General features: G+C 41.5%; 1 protein-coding gene across 16 annotated transcripts in view; it reads left to right on the top strand.

Annotated features, from left to right (window-relative positions):
* LOC105022441 (RNA-binding motif, single-stranded-interacting protein 1) overlaps window positions 1-18,625 on the top strand; it is a 34,630-nt gene that overhangs the window by 4,553 nt on the left and 11,452 nt on the right. For 7 of the 16 annotated variants that reach the window (XR_003777158.2, XM_029113448.2, XM_029113437.2 and 4 more), the window contains exons 2-4: window positions 7,505-7,683; window positions 11,389-11,447; window positions 13,594-13,691. Coding sequence is in view for 15 of the 16 variants with exons in the window: in XM_029113448.2 (XP_028969281.1) it covers window positions 7,505-7,683; window positions 11,389-11,447; window positions 13,594-13,691 (336 nt within the window). In the remaining variant the exon portion in view is untranslated. Of the gene's footprint in view, window positions 1-57; window positions 150-2,827; window positions 3,133-7,504; window positions 7,684-11,388; window positions 11,448-13,593; window positions 13,692-18,625 lie in introns of those variants that run through there. The other 9 variants (XM_029113444.2, XM_029113447.2, XM_029113452.2 and 6 more) reach the window with 4 other exon arrangements.

The following is an 18,625-nucleotide window of genomic DNA, read 5'->3' on the forward strand; positions in this document are numbered from 1 at the left end:
GAAAGGGATAAATTGCAGGGGAGGGGCCTTCTTCCTGATCATTTGTTTGCTCTGCCGATTCAGCAGAGACAGCTGTATCATGTCAAAACAGCCTGCTTAGGAACTGATTTGTGGTCGAGGAAGATAGGATCTCAGGCGTTTTTGTGACAGTAAGTTCTCTCATAGCTGAAAAATTTGTTATAAATCATGTTTAACAGACATTTTTAAGAACTGGAAGAGTTGCTTTAAGTCAGTCAAACACTTTAACTCATTTCAACTGTTGTTATTAATGTCTATAGAAAATAGTGAATGAAAACAAACGCATTCACAAAGAAGAACAATTACCGTTAGCTACAAGTGCCTGATTTTAATTTGAGCCAGTTTCCACTGCAGGGAAATTATCCTCAGCAGAAGGAAATTTGAATTCTTATTTGGATATGGATTTCTAGTGGTTACTACATTATTCTTTAGGGCAAATCAAAGCTGACATTTTAATGAGAAAATTATACATTTTAGAAGCCTTTTTAAATTCTGATTACACCACAAGTTTCCATACAACAACAGGGTGATCTAATTAAGGTGAAGTCTCTGTATACAATATGTTTTAAGTCTGACAACATGGTACAAGAAATATGTCAAACCAAACAGATTTACATAAATGTTCCTTGGGATATTTCCACTGGGGTACTCCCTGTCCCAGCCCCTTTTCACTTATGACCTCCAAAGTGCTGATTCTGGTCTCTATTCCCTTTAACTGCGACCTATTGCACATGATGGTGGCCCAAAGGACCTCTCCATACTGATAAAGCACAGTGCTTTGAAGCACCAACTGAGCTGCTGCCAATTTAAAAGATATAAAATCATAACTTGTATTGAAAATGATCATCCTGTTGGGAACAATGCATTGTGTGTTGTAACATGACTTGTGCAACATTTCACAAGGGCCTGGGAGCACCACCAGAAAAATGCTTTTTTGTGATTCAAGCCATTTTTGTTGCAGAATTAAATAGCTTCTTATGCAGAAACTTCCTAACTATGTCTTATTGAATTAAGCAAAGCTTTTGATTACCACGCCCCATATTCATGGATTCCATTTTCTGTTTGACTTTTATACTGTGATTGTTTTATATATTGAATCACAGTACATATAGAACACCAGTATCTATAGAACCAGCCTACATATAGATCCATAGTATCTATAGAACCACAATACCTATATTGAATCATAATACATAGAACCTTTATACATATAGAACCACAGTGCATATATAGAATCACAATGTGTATAACCTTAATACCTATGGAATTACAGTGCATATATAACAAAGGTAGATCTAAAACCACAAAACAAATAGAATCACAGTACATATATAGAATAACAATACATCTAGAATCACAATAATGACCGTTTGTGACCATTTCACAATAATGACAAATCATAACCATTTTGTATAATGAGGTCCCTGGCAATTATCACTCCTGGACATCCATATCATGTCGAAACCTAAATCAATATTAATGCTGTACAATGTCGCGTTGACAATATCAAAAAAGCAACAAGAAAGAAAAAAATGGTTAAGACTTATGGGCGCTTTTATTAGATCATCCTTTCTGTTCAGGTTTAAATGGAGCTCACACTGAAACAAAAAGGCAACATTTTATTGTGATTTACTTTTCATTTTTCGGGTGATTTGGTTTTAGACCAATGTTGACATTGCTCTGTTTGCAGTGGTCAAAAGACCAGATGTTGCATGATCTTATTAGCAGCTGGTTCAAAGCCTTTGACACAAAAGGGCAAACAAAAAGCATGCTGAGGGAGAGCTGTGAAACTGTGCCCAGGGGCTAAAAAAGACCTCTTGTGGAATTACATAGGTTTGCTGATGCTATGATGACCAGTAGATTTAGTTAATGTCAGGAAATGCAGCTTGGATTAACAAGGATTTATTCTGTAAAAGACCACAGCAAGCCAGTTAAGAGAAAGAGCATGGCTGAACAAGACAGGTTAGAAAGGTTACCACAGAGGCAATGACCACTGAAGGGCAGCATGAATTCACATTCTGACTACACTATCAATGTTGGATTTCCAATCAGAGACTGACACAGGGGGTGAATTGGTTCTGATTTATAGCCTAGTGCAGTCTCTTGAGTGGATTTGTTGCTATAATAAAAAAGCTGGGTCACCATATTACAATTTTAGATCTATACCGAAATCTCTCAATCCTGTTTTCTGCTTGTGTATTTTTAATCTGTTTGCTCTTTATGGCTGGTTTTATCACTTAAAAAAAAAAAAAAATATATATATATATATATATAAAGGCCTAATCATTTCAGATTGTGTTATCATTGTCCTATGGGTTTTAACCCTCCAGTTTCTTTTTGTTTCAGTGTTATCATTAAACCAATGAAATATTTTAGGTTTATTGTACTATATTGTGGCCTGAGTAGATAATATATCAGTTATCTTCTGGAAATGTAAAAAATATTGCTCATTGGTCGGTAATATGTATATATTATACTGCTCCTTTAACTATCTGATGGCCGCACGCTGTGGAATGTTTGGTATGCATTCCAGACTAGACGAAGAGTAGCGAAAGGGGAAACATTGTAAAAACGTACCCCATTTTACAGAGCTATTACTTAAACCAGATATTGGCCAGCTTTGGACTTTACACCTTCAATAAGCTGTGTTGTAATAGTATATCCTTTTTAAATTTGCTTGAAAAACACGATCGAGTGTTGTTTTCCAGGATTTTCTTTAAAAAGTGGCCCCTATCGGAGATTGAGGAATGGTTTCTCCCATCCTAGCTGGGTCTGTTCTGTGCGGAGGACGCAATGCAAATCAATGAACTCCGTCAAACAAACGGGGTTGGGCAATCGAAGTTCGGAATAATTCACGGATACGTTGCCATCGTATAGTAGTATATGCTAAATAAAATATATTGGTCTACAGTAGTCTATAAAAGTCTCAGCTTTACAGCAAGGCGATATTTTTACAAACACATTTATGTGGTTACATTTACAACTTCACTTAAAAAGCCATTGTGTACAAATAGTTCGAAATAAATTCGTTGACGATCTCTTTTGGGACTTGGGAAACCGACGATGATTTTTGCGAATTCTGGCAATCCTTTGAGGACACCGTATCGTAAGCAGGTAATTTAATACTTTCGATTATAATATATGCTCTAGACATTCATCCTGCGCTTCATCGTCACCATCGTCATCAAGTTGACTTTGCAAAACAAGTATTTTTATTTCAGTCTAGTGCTTTCAATAAGATCATTTTGTTAGAATATCAGTGATCCGGATGTCAGTTTATAGTCCTTTATTTGTATATTTTATAAAGCTTGTCAACACCAGTTTCTGTTACCTGAGTTTTAGTAACCTACTCGTTTAGTTTATGGTTTATATCAAATAGCTTACGTTATCAAGAGAAGTCATTGAAAGTTGTTTTAGAAGTTAAGGCATTCTCTAGATAGCCTCTCTGAAGTCTCACTACACCGTACATCTTTGGGGATTCCTGTTCCTTCCTAATGTACTGTGTAAGAATGTAAAACATGTTCTGTTGAAGTGCCTTAACGATGTTGATATTTGTTATATTCTGTACAAACTATCCTAAATCCGTTTTTCATCTTTTTCAATGACCGTAATTATGTAATATACCTCCCAGATCATAGGGAGTTCATGGAGAATGAATAGGAATGACCTTGTCCTAAATGAATGAATGTTTGACAAATATTATTATCTGTATATTCTGTAACATGCTGCATTAAAAAGTAAAGGGATTTCTGTAAAATATATACATCCATTTTGCCCCATTCGGTTATATATCAACCTTCTGGAAAAAAATTGAAGAATTGATGATGTTGAAGACTTCAGGATACTCATATTCAGGGTTATTCAAGTCTTCTGTCAAAATGAGAGGCCCATTTTAGCTGAGGGCTTGGATAGTGCTGTGAGGGCGAGGCCTGTATTACTGGAAGCCCAGTGTATTTCCAGCTCGGATATGACAGGCTCTACTGGTCTGGAGTCCACTGATAAGATGCCGGGCTCTCCCCATCACACTCCCTCAGACTCCTGGAGCTCAATAGGCAGGCAGATGTATGAAACAAACATCTTTCAGTCCTGCAGAAAAGGAGTTTCTCTTATTAAGTGTGTGGGTTTAACCAGGCCAAAAACTGAGGGGACTGCTGGCATTCTCCTCAAAGATTTTCTTTGTTCACATATAGTTTGAGCTGATGGCATACTTCCTGGTTAGGAGCCTGATTATGATATTATGCCTGATGATTATGCCATGAGCTACAGCAAAATGTCATGCATAACATTTTCAAGCAAACCCTGGAATCTAATCGAGATTCAACTGATTACTACACGATAATTATGAGCCGGAAACATTAATAGAAAACAAATATCCAACACCAACTTTGACTCTCATAAGAGTGTGTGCCTAATCTTTTGACAGAAAAAGTGACCTGTCTGGACATGACACTCTTTGACTGATAGCCAGGAGATTACATGTAATCCGTCCTCTTGCATGCTACCTGAATACCTGGTATTTGGGGCATGTTTAAAAAATCCATTCAATAATTCTCCATTACGTTAGACTGTCAATGTCACCTAAGAGGACACGTCAGCTTTGACCTTCAATCTCCTTTTATCTATTAGGCTAGGAAATAATATATTATAATATCTATATGGTTATGCTTACTCAAAAAGAAGTGACTAAATACCTCCTTTCTGTCCATGTTAAGCATTAGTGTTGAAACATTGTTGTCCACAAAATTAGACTCCCTAATGCTAAATGATTTACATTAGCAGTCTCGCTCATCCAGAGTGACTTAAGTGTTAGTGCATTAATCTGAAGATATCCAGGAGAGACAACCACATATCATGTTAAGTACATTTCTCCTTGGATGGATGCAACTATATGGTAGCTGGTAGAATGTGTGCTGTTCGTTGGAAGTGAAATCATTAAAGGATGTGGTGTGAAACAGAAATTCCTGCTCCTATAACAGATGCCATCATTAGATGTATAAAACACCCAGGGAGTGCCGGATAAACATGGATTTGTTTGTGTTCCATAGTACGAATGCTACATAATAGTAGAGCCCGTCCGTCCTGGCCCATCCTGCTTGATCATGTTCCCTCAGACTTAAAGAGACATATCATTCTCTGGCTGTGATTCTTTACCTCCAAGCAAATATGTTTGTAGTCAACAGCCATTGACATCACTGTCAATCATATAAATGAAAAATCCTCAGGTTTTACTAGTGAAACATCCTTAGAGCATTTGCATGCCAAACATTTGATATCCATTCGTGGGGATATCCATTTACTACAGTGTTGTTTGGAAGTATCCTATGGTGTTGTTTTGAATTATGTACAGTTGGCAAATATTTTTAGCATATAGTGTTAACTGCAGCATATAAGTGTTTTGCTTCAAACAATGCACATATTTTGCCTAGTGTTCATGCGTGCTGTTTAGTAGCTATTAGCCGAATGAGAAAAGGATGCTACCATTTTCCACAATCATTCTAAAATATCATAAGACAAGATGTGATGTTTTCTGTATTACGGTATAATACTATGCTATATACCGTGTGATACTATGCTATTATATTTGGTTCTGTAATGTAGAATATTATCATTATGCTGGCCTGGGTCAATCGAAAGGGGGGCGTGTCCTCCAAAACCCAACAAGATGCTCTGTTATCACATCGTTCATTTGATCAGGAAATAGGCTGTAACCAATGAGCTTGGAGGAGAGCACTCTTACGGCTATTGACCCGCCCCAAGGAGTTACTAGAACTCAGCGTTGCAAGGCAAGTCTGTTGGGCCATACCTCCCCCGACCTGGACAGTGCTGAGGCAATTTGCCCTGGCTTTTTGTGGTACTTCCATGCATGTTCAGTACAGTATGGATCAGAATCCAGGTTGTAGTCACTCAGCTTCACAGTGATGTGGTGTTTCAGTCCGGAGCGCCACTTGGGAGCCCTGGTGATTGATGTCTTAACCCACCGTATTGAATGAAAACACGGGGGAAATCTCAAGAGGTCTTACCAATGCGAACATTCCCATCAAAGGTTACTGTAGAACCATTGCCACATCCTTTGTAAGAATGTCATCATTTTGTATAGACTTTTGCAGAGAAAAATCCCAGTTGAAGAACTTTTTGTGTAGGGAAGGAAGAGAATTAATTCAATTACATTTTCTTATCAGCAGGTCAAGTTGTTTTCTATGGTGAAGGCAAGTGAACTGTAGAAGATCTTGAGTTTTTGGGCCACGTCCAACTTTAGGATTGCTCAATTCTGTCACCACTTCATGCCTAGGATTCCATCCGCTTCCTTTCTTGTGATTCCTCAGAGGGGGGATGGGTGATAATCACTGTCAGACACAGAACAGTCACAGTTTTAGGGTAGGGTTTTCAGATTAGAACATCTGTGGCCTTACTAACTAATACAAAAGCCTATTGCTCAGTCACACAAGTGGTCATATCTGACATATCTGAGATGTGGGAAATGAAAAAAATGTATATACCTTTATTGAAGGAGACCAAGCAACTTGGTTTCATGCAATGTATCTGAAAATCATTGCTGGAAAAACCAGTTCAAGCATTGTTCATGCACATTAGTGTTAGCATTCTGCGAGTGACCGAAATCTAGTGGCATATCATTGTTCCAATCACGTCGATTCTCAGTGTTCAGAAATAGAAGTGCTAGGACTGAGGTTGAATTCTATTCCCCAGCATGCCTCACTAACTAGAACCTAATGAAATGAAGTCTGCGTGTGAGTACAGGGTGGGAGTGGAGTGCCAAGGAAGCCGTGCTGGGTGTGTGGTTGTTGACATGTCTGGTTGGGGGTGGGTGGATGTGCGTCTGTGGGGGGGTGACTGGCCTGGGAAGGGCTCAGTCGTCCAGTGTCACATCTCTGCCAGAGCAGTTCTACAAGCCCCACTGGGCCCATTTTGTGACTTCTGAAGGGAGATTGCTTTGCAGATATGTATCACCGTTCTGAGAAATATCAATCCTCTCACTGGGCAGGCACTCGATAGTCCGAAATGATGGAGTATTGGGACAGTTATTTTTATTTTTTTTGTCATTCAGGGGAGATTTAGCTGGGCCACACAACGATAGGCTTGTGGTGAAGACAGATTCTTTTTTTCTGGTCGAGCACACTGTGATATTGATATTGGTTACAGTGTGAGTCAGTTCAAGAATCCTTCTGAGTCACTTATGCAGGGGACACGATTCATAGACAAAGCTGCACAGAGGGGAATCAAATTACCCACTGGCAATAACTAGCTCTGCTAGAGATCCATCGACATCGAACGGATATATTTCTTTAAGCAATTAAAAGTTTGCGTGGCTGTGGGTCTCTGCGGACCGCTGTGTTTGGGTGAGCCTGTTTCTCCGTGTCTGTCTCTTTTTTCCCACTCTCGTTAAGCAGCAGGGAACACCAGTATGTTTGCGCTTCACGCCGGCGTGTTGTTTTTGTGCGTTTCACACTGTGCATTTCCCCTTTGGCAGCCACCTGTTGTCCCCGCCTCGCACCCCATGGCTCCGCCCAGCCCCAGCACCAACAGCAGCACCAACAACAGCAGCAGCTCCAGCACCGCAGGCTGGGAGCAGCTCAGTAAAACCAACCTGTACATCCGAGGCCTTTCCCCAGCCACCACTGACCATGATCTGGTCAAGCTCTGCCAGCCGTGAGTACGCTTACTTCCTCTTACGATTAGAAGTGTTGATTGGTTATTGACTTGCTCTGCTGTGGTCGCCACCGCGATTACAGTGGACTACAGACAGGATTCAGAAGCAAAAGTTACTAATTGGCCCTTGGGCGCTAGCAATAACAGCGTGTTCAGATTGATTCTCGTAATATTTAGCTATTTGTCAAACGAGCCTCGTTTCTTTAACTCTAATTCATACAGAGAAATGCATGTTTAGTGAGTGTCCTAAAGCATCGGCGCATCAGGCTATTTTTGGTGTTGCATGGTCTCACGTCACATGGCTACATGAGCAACATTACTCCCCAGTGGACCGTCTCCCTGTGTGCATTGATAATAATGAGGTCACATGACACTGGTAATAAAGCCTTTTTTCGCTGTCATGATTTAAGTTGGATCGTGACTAGCGAGGACAGGTCAGCTCACTGGACCAGAGGGAGGGGGCCAGAGGAGGGAGGGAGGGGGATGGAGATACAGGGGGAGATGGTGGCCAGCACTGCAGGATGAGAGCTGACACGGGCATTACATCTGAATTTAAAATGAAATATGACGTTGGAAGACCACAAGGGCAAACCCAGAGAGTCTTAGCAGCTGACGCCAGACAGTGGGGAGTCCATATAGTTAATGTAGAGGATAAAGCATCCATCCCAGGCTGCTCTCATTCAGAGCCCCATTGTGTTATTGGAAACCTCACGTAAGTGGAAAAAGACCACCGAGGTGACTTTGGAATCTCATTTGCTTTTCCCGGACCCCCGCTTTACACATCCCCCTCTCCACCCTTCAACAATGTGAGGTTGACTTTGCGGCACATTCAACCCCCCCCCCCCCCCGATTGGCTGGCATAAATCCTCTATCCCATCTTTAGAAAAACATACTGCGAGATCTGCAGCGATGTACACACACACATTGGAGCACGAACATCTGTGTTGTTATTTATATAAACCAACCGAAAGCGGGAATTTGACAGGAACCTACCAATTAAAAACAAACAAATGGGTACTATATGTACAGTCAAAGAAATTCAGTTGGATTCCAACTGATTATGTTATCTAAATAAGGGAACTGTATGCAGACCACCTCTTGCACGGTTGGAGGTTAGCCAAAGAGCACCCGCTGGCTGTTGCAATTTATGATTTTGGATTACAGCTGAGAGTTGAGAGATTCAGGGTCAGGGCTCTCTTTTTACCCTGTGTTTTTTATAGCTTAATCCTTCCCGACAGTGTTTAAACTAGGCCCAATTAACATTATATCAATAATGTTTGAATTCATATTTGCCTAAATACTGGCAACAACACTGCCCTGCTCTGCAAAAATACATTCCTTAGAAAGTTACAGTATCTTACCCATTCGCTTGGGTATGGTATGTCCAAACTTTTGACTGGTGTTGTATATAAACCAAGAACATGTTTACAGCCAGAGTGCACTGCGCATTGCTGTTGAGATGGCTGATTTCAGTAGGTTCAGCATGACCATGAGGAGTGGGCTTGAGCACAAACAGACCACTAGGCCACTCAGAGAGTAGGGATGGTATGATGTATGCTAGCTAGTTGTTAGACAATCTATAGAGCTTGGAAAAGATCCCTGTGTTTTTCCAACTGATCCCATCCTCATATCACTCACTCACTCACTCTCTCTCTCTCTCTCTCTCTCTCCCTCTCACACTCCCTCCTGTTTCTCATTTTCTCCTCCTCGTTTTCGCCCTCTAACTCCTCTCTCTCAATGTCTCCTGCTCTGTCTTATTTCTCCCCTTCTGTCTCTTATTATTTTGTATCTGAATTGAGGTGTTGCACCAATTTATCCACAAGTACACTACAATAAAACCTCAAATAACTCCACTTAAAACCTTGAGAGAAAGGTTTGGGGAAATAGAAGTCACAGCAAATGGTATAATGAGTTGTTGTTGATAACAAAGTAACTTGTCATATCCTGATCACACAGTGTTTACCACATGTTACCCAGGACGTTGGACAGCCCTCTGCCAAGACAAGGCTTTTGCTTCGGGCCATCACTCAACCTCTCTATTTTCAGAGCAGACAGAACAGTATCCCTCCGTGCTGCCCACAGGAATCAATAAGCATGCAGCAAATAGTAACCAGAGCCCTTTTAGTCACGGTAATGGGATGAAGGTAGGAGAGAAAAAGCAGGTGGAATCAGAGTGCCTTGCTCCTCGACCCGCCGAGACTGCCTATCATTCAGAGACGACATTCAACATGATTCAGACTGCTCTCTCCTGTCCGACAGCATCGAGAAGCTCATCCCACTGTGATAGATGGTTAACTGAAGCTAATGGAACGGGGGGGGGGTTCTAATGGGTATGGTTGTTTTATATAACGAATGCCTGGGCACGGACACACTGACAGGCATATACCTTCAGCTTCGGCTCTGTACTGATTTCATATGCTTTTCAATGGTAATCCCATGGCTTCATGCAGAGAGCTTAAAGGTATCCTACCAGTCAACCCAGAGTGGCCCAGATTAGGAAGTGAATTTCCTGATCACTTGCCTCTTTTAACCTCTCCCTTTCAAACTTTAGATTTTTGCACCCCTTGATCATGTGTTGTGGGTGTGTGTGTGTGTGTGTGTGTGTGTGTGTGTGTGGGGGGGGGGGTTCTGTTGACGCTGTGGGGATTCTGTTAATTGATTAATTTGCTGTCAATTAGTGGAGCCCTTCATCCTCAAGGCTCTCTACGGAGGGTGGCGCGGGGCGAGGTCACGCCAGCCTACAGAGATCAGCCCAATCAGACGTGCTGCTGCTTGCACAATCAGACTGTGTAATTGGATTTTTAAAAAATCGTGGATTTGGTTATTATTGAGCCACTGCTGAGATCATTAATGGCCAAAGCACTATTGATGTCCCTCTGTGACAAACAAAAACAACAAGATCTGTCTCAATATGTTCTTTTTTACCAGTCGGGGTCAAGAGGGAGGCCTTGTTTTTATAAAGCCACCATCACCCCACCTCCCAGCTCGGGTCAAAGCTCAAACTTCCTCCTCCATCTAGAGAGCCTGTTCCCTCATCAATCATTTGCTGGCCCGGCTGATTACTGCAGCGGAGGTTCATTTACTACCGCAGCCTAATGTTTGTGTGTTCTCCTTTTGTTGCATTCGTCATTGTATCGGTAGAAAGTCGTCATATATGTCATTGTTGCGTTCTTTGCACAGATTCGCTATTCATTCTGAACAGAGGGGTCTAGCTTAGTGCTGAAAAGAAATGCAGTGCAGCCAATGTTGAGGGGGTCACCTCTGAGTTCATTTGTCAGAGCTGGCACCAGTAGCAGCAACATAGTGCACCAAATATCTTTAGAAGTACAGGATGTGGCTGTGGAATTCCACCCAGTACTTTGTCTAGAGGTCTAAAATGCACATTGGGTTTATCTTCCCTTCTGAAGATGCCTTGCATTAGTTTTCACTATCCTGAAATACGTTTGTCTATAGAGAATAGCTAGATCCTGAATAATTCTCTTGTTTGGTAAAATAAAAATGAAATCATGGCAGCCTTTGCTCTAGTGCTGCTGAGATTCTTAAATCCACATGGAGACGACTTCCTGTTTCTCATGCTTTTTTGGTGATGTCATAAATTCTTGTGCAAGCCAGGCCTCTTTCACTGAGGCTTTTATAACAGGCTGTTTCTGTCTGGTATGTAACGCAGCACAAGTCACTATGCCTCTCTTTTTCTTCCACTCCTAGGTATGGCAAAATTGTGTCAACGAAGGCAATCCTGGACAAGACAACAAACAAATGTAAAGGTGCGTATAGCTCCCCTTGTTTTACACATACTTTTCAACAAGTTATATTCACAAAAATAAGTTAAGAAAACATGAAATATCTAAGCACATTTGGCCAAGACTATATTTTCCAATGAATGTATGTGATCCGTAAGTATTTCAAAATGTATGTCATACATTTAAATATATTTTCAAATTAATGAGAAATTGGCAATTTGTCAAAAATGTATTTTATGTTGTTTTAATCTATGGGGTGGATTCTAGGAAAAGATGAAGAATAGTTTTGCTTTGTATTTACCAAATATGCACACAAATCAAGAAGTCATGCTCATGTAAACAGTCCCCGGGCTTAAAGCAATAAAAACCATCACATGCGTCTTCCCTGTGAGGATACTGTATTTAGGAATCACAATGACTCATTGTAAGTCAAAATAGGCGTGCAAAGGCTTTAGAGATTTGATATGATGACTCAGAGGACTGAGTGTAATCCACATAATTCTATTTTACTAAAGACAATGGCCATGCTAAAGAATGAATAAAGAGTCTCTTGACTCACACAGTGGGTTTAGCGGCGTAGCACTCTCACAGTGCCCTGGCTCGGCCTTGTAAAAGTTATTCAGTCATCCGGTAGGTATTTGTTTCAGAGGGACGGGGCTAGTCGGGAAACAGACAGCCAGGCTGCTGCCCACCTTGTGTTATTTTAGTCCAGGCTGTCCGTCACCGTGCGGTGCACCATAGGTGGATCCCTACAGGAAGCTCCTCCCTCCAGCGTGTGACTCACAGTCTTGGCTCTAGCTGCAGCCCAAAGTCCGACACCCTGCCCTGATTGCTGAGGAGCACACTGACACTGCAGCCTAGTCAGCTCGCACCAAAGATGGGCTAAGGGGAAAAGAGCTCAGTCACTCTCCTGTGGATTATCGTGTGCAAACTAGTCCCAGGCGGACCCCAGGAGATTTTGGTTTTGCGTGCCGATTTGGTTTTATTTGTATTATTGAAAGCATGAGCAGAAAAAAAGTATAAGAAAACTGTTACAAAAATATATTGGGTGTGTTTTGGGTGTGTTTTTATGTTTTATGAAGGAAATACATCTGTGACCTAATAGAAAAACCAATGAAAACAGAACAAAATAGAAAGAACCACACCTTCTGTGATATTTTACTGTGCCAATGGACACAGTAAGAGAGGAGAGGCTGCGATGTCTATGAAATACTAGTAAATTATCGCTCTGTATGTGTCAAAATCTCTCTAAATGTAGGGTTGTTGTCAATCGGCCGAGCAATCTTTTTTTTAGGGAACCTAATTTTCTTTCAATAACATGAAGATAAATGTATTGTACTATAACAAGTTAGTTGTTCTTTGGGCTTGGGTAATCTGTTCAGAGGCTCTGATACTCCCAGGATAATCAGCAGCGGGTCTGGCTTAAATGTAGTTCCCAGGTCACCCGAAAGGATCTCTAAGACTCTAGATGACTGTGTTGCAACACAGAGAAAAGCAGAGGAGTAGTGTGCCCTCAGCTATTTGACATTTGTCACAAAGGGGAGATGCCACAGGGAAGATGCCATGCAATTCAGGTCCCAAACAATGCAATCCGTGCAAGATCTTGAATTTCGAAAGTCCGGAGCCGACCAAACAAGCACTCCAAGCCATTCTCCAAGGCCGTCACCCAGGGCACAACGCCTCCCCCCAACCCGCTCGATAGCAATCGTTAGATAAAAGGTCAACCGATTAAAATTCACCGCACAAATGAGGCACAAGCCTGCCTGAACTACCATGCTCTCCTCCACGCAGCATTCATTAGATTTTCTATTCATGTCCATAAAAACAAAAACATATATCATAATGATCAGAATTGACGTTTTGCTGTTTATCGTCAAAGATGACAGTAGACACGCTCCTTAGATTCCACGCTGAGGTTATTGTGGTTGCTGTGGGCCCGAGAGGGGGTCGTTCAGGGGTTAAATGAACCAGCATCACTCAGCGATGTGGACGTGGTGCACAACACCAGAGAGGGTGCCATTTAAGTCAAGATGTCACCTATGAAACAGAACCAGGCTTAGACTAAGCTGAGTAGTACATTAGGCAGGATGGTTGGGCACTGGGATCTTTTCACTGTTACACATACAGTGAACTGACAAGTGACTTGACTGTCGGGTGTTTCATCCCTCAGGTTACGGCTTTGTGGACTTTGACAGCCCTGCTGCAGCTCAGAAAGCTGTCACTGCCTTGAAGAACAGCGGGGTCCAAGCCCAGATGGCTAAGGTGAGGGTATGCTTTCAGTCCTATTCATATTCTCGCACACTAACACCTGATGGTGAACATTCTCAAGTGGATTTGGACAGTCAGTTTGTAGGCATCACAAGCCTCCCCCCTACATCTCCCTGCCTCTGGAGCCTGTCTTGCCTCCAGTTTGTCTGAAGTTCCCCTGAGACCCTGCGGTCACTGTGTTGAAACATAGGCCCACACAAGCATGGCTATTCAACTGTATTCTTAAGCATAATTTATACTTCCATTTGAAAGTGGGTTAATGTTTACCATTTGTGTGGTATAAATTGTGTAAATTTGGTTCATTTTGTGCCTCGACAGGGGGATTTTAGCACACATTATTTATTTTCTGGCTTTCTTCTGTTTCACTTAAGTTTGCATACTGTAATTGGTCAGGATATTGTACAACTCCCTTTGTCCCATGGTAATACCCCCCCCCCCCCCATTTTCCAAAGCTTAAGATAAGCATGCATATCACTTTTGACTGCACAAGACAAATAGTTAAATCCAATTCTAGTCAGTATTAAAATAGTCCACAAACACAGTCCCAGTTTTCTGAAACATTTAATGAATTAAACACTTACTTAATTTTGAGGGTTTATAATTGAGTTCATTAATAATTTAGTGCATCTACTTAAATATATATGTATGTATTTGTATTTCTAACAGTTGATCTCCATCAAATTCATACAGATATCTTCCTCTTGTTTTTATTTACACATAGGAAACATCTTGTGTATCACATTTCTCAGTTGACTGAGCAACCTAGTATTCTGTTTATTTTCTCTGTCGTTTTTTTCTTTCATGCATGGCACTCTCAGTTGACTAACTTTTGCAGAGAATGTTCCCCCTCTCATCAGAAGAGAATGTTGTTCTAACAAACTGCCTCACCTCTATGGGGAGATTAAACTCATCAAAACTCAAAAATAGCTTTCAGTTGGGGCTCCCTAATGGCACAGTTTTAATGTCATTGACTGCTAGCACAACTACGTCATTGCAGCCAGGAGTTCAAATCTTGTTGGAAGTTCCTTGTGTAAGGGGTTGCATATTGGCTCAGCACCCTCCGAGTTAGGTGGTGTTGAACTGGGGGCACTTCTAGGATTTAAAGACACCAAGGACTTAGCCAACACCCAGTTCTACTCCTCTTAAAAACACATCAAAATGAATGAATTTGGTGCGTTTCTATGGGATGGGGGAAGATGAATAACTTCCGTTATTATATTTTCAGTATATTTTTGTTCAGATGACATTACAATATTTATGACAATATTTAAGACAAAACCAATACATATTTGGTGAAATAACCCAGATTTTTTATCACAGCTTTCATGCGTCTTGGCATGCTCTCCACCAGTCTGTCACATTGCTGTTGGGTGACTTTATGCCACTCCTGGCACAAGAATTCAAGTAGCTCGGCTTTGTTTGATGGCTTGTGACCAACCATCTTCCTCTTGATCACATTCCAGGGGTTTTTAATGGGGTTCAAGTCTGGGGACTAGGCTGGCAATGACAGTGTCTTGATCTGGTGGTCCCACACCTTGATTGACCTGGCTATGTGGCATGGAGCATTGTCCTGCTGGAAAAACCAATTCTCACAGTAGGGGAACATTGTCAGAGCAGAAGGAAGCAGGTGTTCTTCCAGGATAACCTTATACTTGGCTTGAATCATGCATCCTTCACAGAGACAAATCTGCCCGATTCCAGCCTTGCTGAAGCATCCCCAGATCATCACCGATCCTTCCCCAAATGTCACTGTGGGTGCCAGACACTGTGGCTTGTAGGACTCTCCAGGTCTCTGTCTAACAATTAGACGACCAGGTGTTGGGCAAAGCTGAACATTTTACTCATCAGAAAAGATGACCGTACTCCATTCCTCTACGGTCCAATCCTTATGGTCTTTTGCAAACTTCAGTCTGGCTCTTCTTTGCTTCTCATTGATGAAGGTTTTTTTTCTAGCTTTGCACGACTTCAGCCCTGCCCCTAGGAACCTGTTTCGAACAGTCCTCGCCATGCACTTCACCCCAGCTTCTTTTTGTAGGACACTTCAGGTCACTTGATATCATCCTACGGTTGTTGAGTGACATTTGAATGAGTTGACGGTCATCTCGGTCAGTGGACAGTCGTTTTCGCCCTCTGCCAGTCTGTAGCTTTGTTGTCCCAAATGTCTGTTGCTTGACCTTGTTCTTATGGGAATTTTAAGGATGGAAGCAAACTGACGCTCACTGTATCCCTCTGCCACTAAAGCCAGAATTGAACCCTATTTTCCTCACTCAAAGCTTTTCTTTTCAACTCTTTTGTCATGCTGAATAGTTATTTTTTTATTCAAATTACCTTTGAGATACTACTTGCGCTGTTTTTGCCTCCAGCTGGTCCTATTGCTTCTCAACAACAAAATGTTTTTTCTTCTGATTCTAAAGTGAAATGCCAAAATGTGGAACAGGAAAAACAAGCAGATTTTATTATTCTGAGAAAAGACTCACAATGACACAACTGTTTCAGTCAGTTTCAGTCATTTGATAATAATAATCAAGCTTTTCTCACCAAAATGGAACTCGCATCGACCCGACCCTAAGTTTGGGAACCACTGCAATTCATGCTGAAATCCTAGTAATTACACGCCTTCAGCAGTAATTACACATTTTATTACAATAGAAGTCTCTGCCCGCAGCTAAGCTAATATAATTGATATATTTTTATTAGTTTTGAACTCATTCTCCAAACAGGTTTTACATGTTTGGGAGAAGCCTGTAGACACAACCGGCTTTGGGGAATCACTGTTAGCAGCGTCTCTCGTTGCCTACTCATAGCATCTCTAGTTGCCCACTCATAGCATCTCTAGTTGCCTACTCATAGCATCTCTAGTTGCCTACTCATAGCATCTCTAGTTGCCTACTATAGCCACTATACGTTAGTTGTGTAGAATGCTTTTTTTATCTAGCTGTTTATTACATGTTTTTTCTGTCGAACTGGCATGTCTGGTTTGTAAAATGTTCTAAGCCTTGATGGAGTGTATATGGTATTTCTAGCTGTCACATAATTTGTGTCTATGACTATAAATTGTGGTTATGTTAGCGTAGGTGTACTGCAGTTTGGCTGGTGCGCCGTTTGGGTGTTGCTGCTGCCACATTAGTCTGATCTCGTAAGCTACTGTTCTCTGCCCAAAGCACAGGTCAAAGTATGCTGGCAAAGTTAAACTGTCTGCACTCCTACTCATCACTCACTGAGCTCTACACTTCAGGGCACGCTACAGTCATTTTCTCACCCTGCTAAAAATCATTCTGTCCCTGGTCCATATTCGCTCTATACATTATTTGTAAAGATAAATTAAGAAACATTGCATCTACGATGTAGGCTACTATTTGCTTTTTAATTAGGTTTTCTGAGAAGGTCCAATAGCCATGGTTCACCACTGTGTTCTTTAGGCTGTTGAAAGCTAAGCAGTTGATCAGATAACATTTATAATAAGCATAACTTATTATAGTTTATTCTATTTTTTGACTCACAGCTGAGTTTAAAGCAAAACACGCTCCGGGTGTATCAGTGCAATCTCTTGGTGGGCAGATAGACCCTGTCCACCTTTCCCAACTCTGTTTGCCTGTAACTTGTACATTGGATGATATTGATTGACAGGATCCACAATGAAACTATTTCTCTGACTGGAGAATATTGAAGGGCGTCTCATTTTGGCACTAAACGTTGGTGTGCTGTTGGGGACCTGTGCATGAGTGAGAGCCCTTGTTTGTATGCGTAGTGGTGTATGCGTGTGTACGTGTGCTGTATGTGCCTGCGTGTGTGTGTGTGTGTGTGCGTGCGTGTGTGGTGGTGTGTGTGTGCATGTGTGCGCGTGTGTGTGTGTGTGTTGTGATGTGCGTGACGGTTCTTTAAGGGATCCTGTCAGCTGAGTGCTCACACTCCCCCAGGGTGAATGGCGCCGACAGGCAGACTGTGGGGTGGAGAGGACAGGCTGCTGAAATGCTGCACTGACAACAGGGTGACGTACTGGAGAAGGAATCCTCCCCGGGGACATGTGTCAGCCTCCGCAGGAGCAGAGACGACTCAATGTGTCCTTTCTGAAGGAGCCTCATAGGGCCTTTAGTTGCTCTGCATCAAACAGCATCCTGTTTTCCTATTTCCTGCACAACACAGGGAATAGGGTGTCCTTTTAGACATTGTGTGCTTTCTGAGGAGGCTCCTCTCATTTGTTCAAATGGGCACATTTACGCCATCTATCCAAACCTGGCTGCACGTTCAAAGATGATTTAAATGGAAATATATTTCCAGGTTTAGGATGGCCAGCCTTAGTCGCACTTAAGTCCCTTGGCTTTGGGCAGGACAGGTGAAGTCGGCTGCTTTTAGACATATTGCAGGAAATTCTTGTCTCATTATTACTGGAAGTATTTTTACATTTGCTAAAATAATTTTTTTAACAATGAAGTAAAGTAAAGACAAGGTGGCAAATATGAATATTAGAAGAGGCATTAGTCACAAGCATTGTTTTTTGCATGTAAACGATCTAGCCTGGTGCTGCATTACTCAGTGAAGTCACAGCGGCATGTATCATTTTACAGGGAGACTAACCAGCATTTTCCATCAGTGGAGGATTTGTTTTTACGTAAAAAAAAAAAAAGAAAACAACTGATGGCCTGATGATTTTCTGAACGTCCTATTATCTTTGAGATTGAAACCTACAAGTTGAAATACCGTCCAAAAATACAGTAATATCCATCTGTAATGTAATAAAAAGTAGCCACCCAAATTAAAAAAGTTAGCTTCAGTGGTTTATTCATGGCAGTGTCCTGAAAAAGCGTCTATTGATTTTGGGTCACTGGACAAAAAGGTTTTAAAGTAGAGACCATAATGAAACATTTGTAACCAGCATCCAGTACATGTAGCTAGTTTGACATGTGAGTTTGTGTCAGGTAGATGGATGTCAGAAA

The sequence above is a fragment of the Esox lucius genome, chromosome 16, assembly GCF_011004845.1.
Source record: "Esox lucius isolate fEsoLuc1 chromosome 16, fEsoLuc1.pri, whole genome shotgun sequence".
Classification (NCBI taxonomy): domain Eukaryota; kingdom Metazoa; phylum Chordata; class Actinopteri; order Esociformes; family Esocidae; genus Esox; species Esox lucius.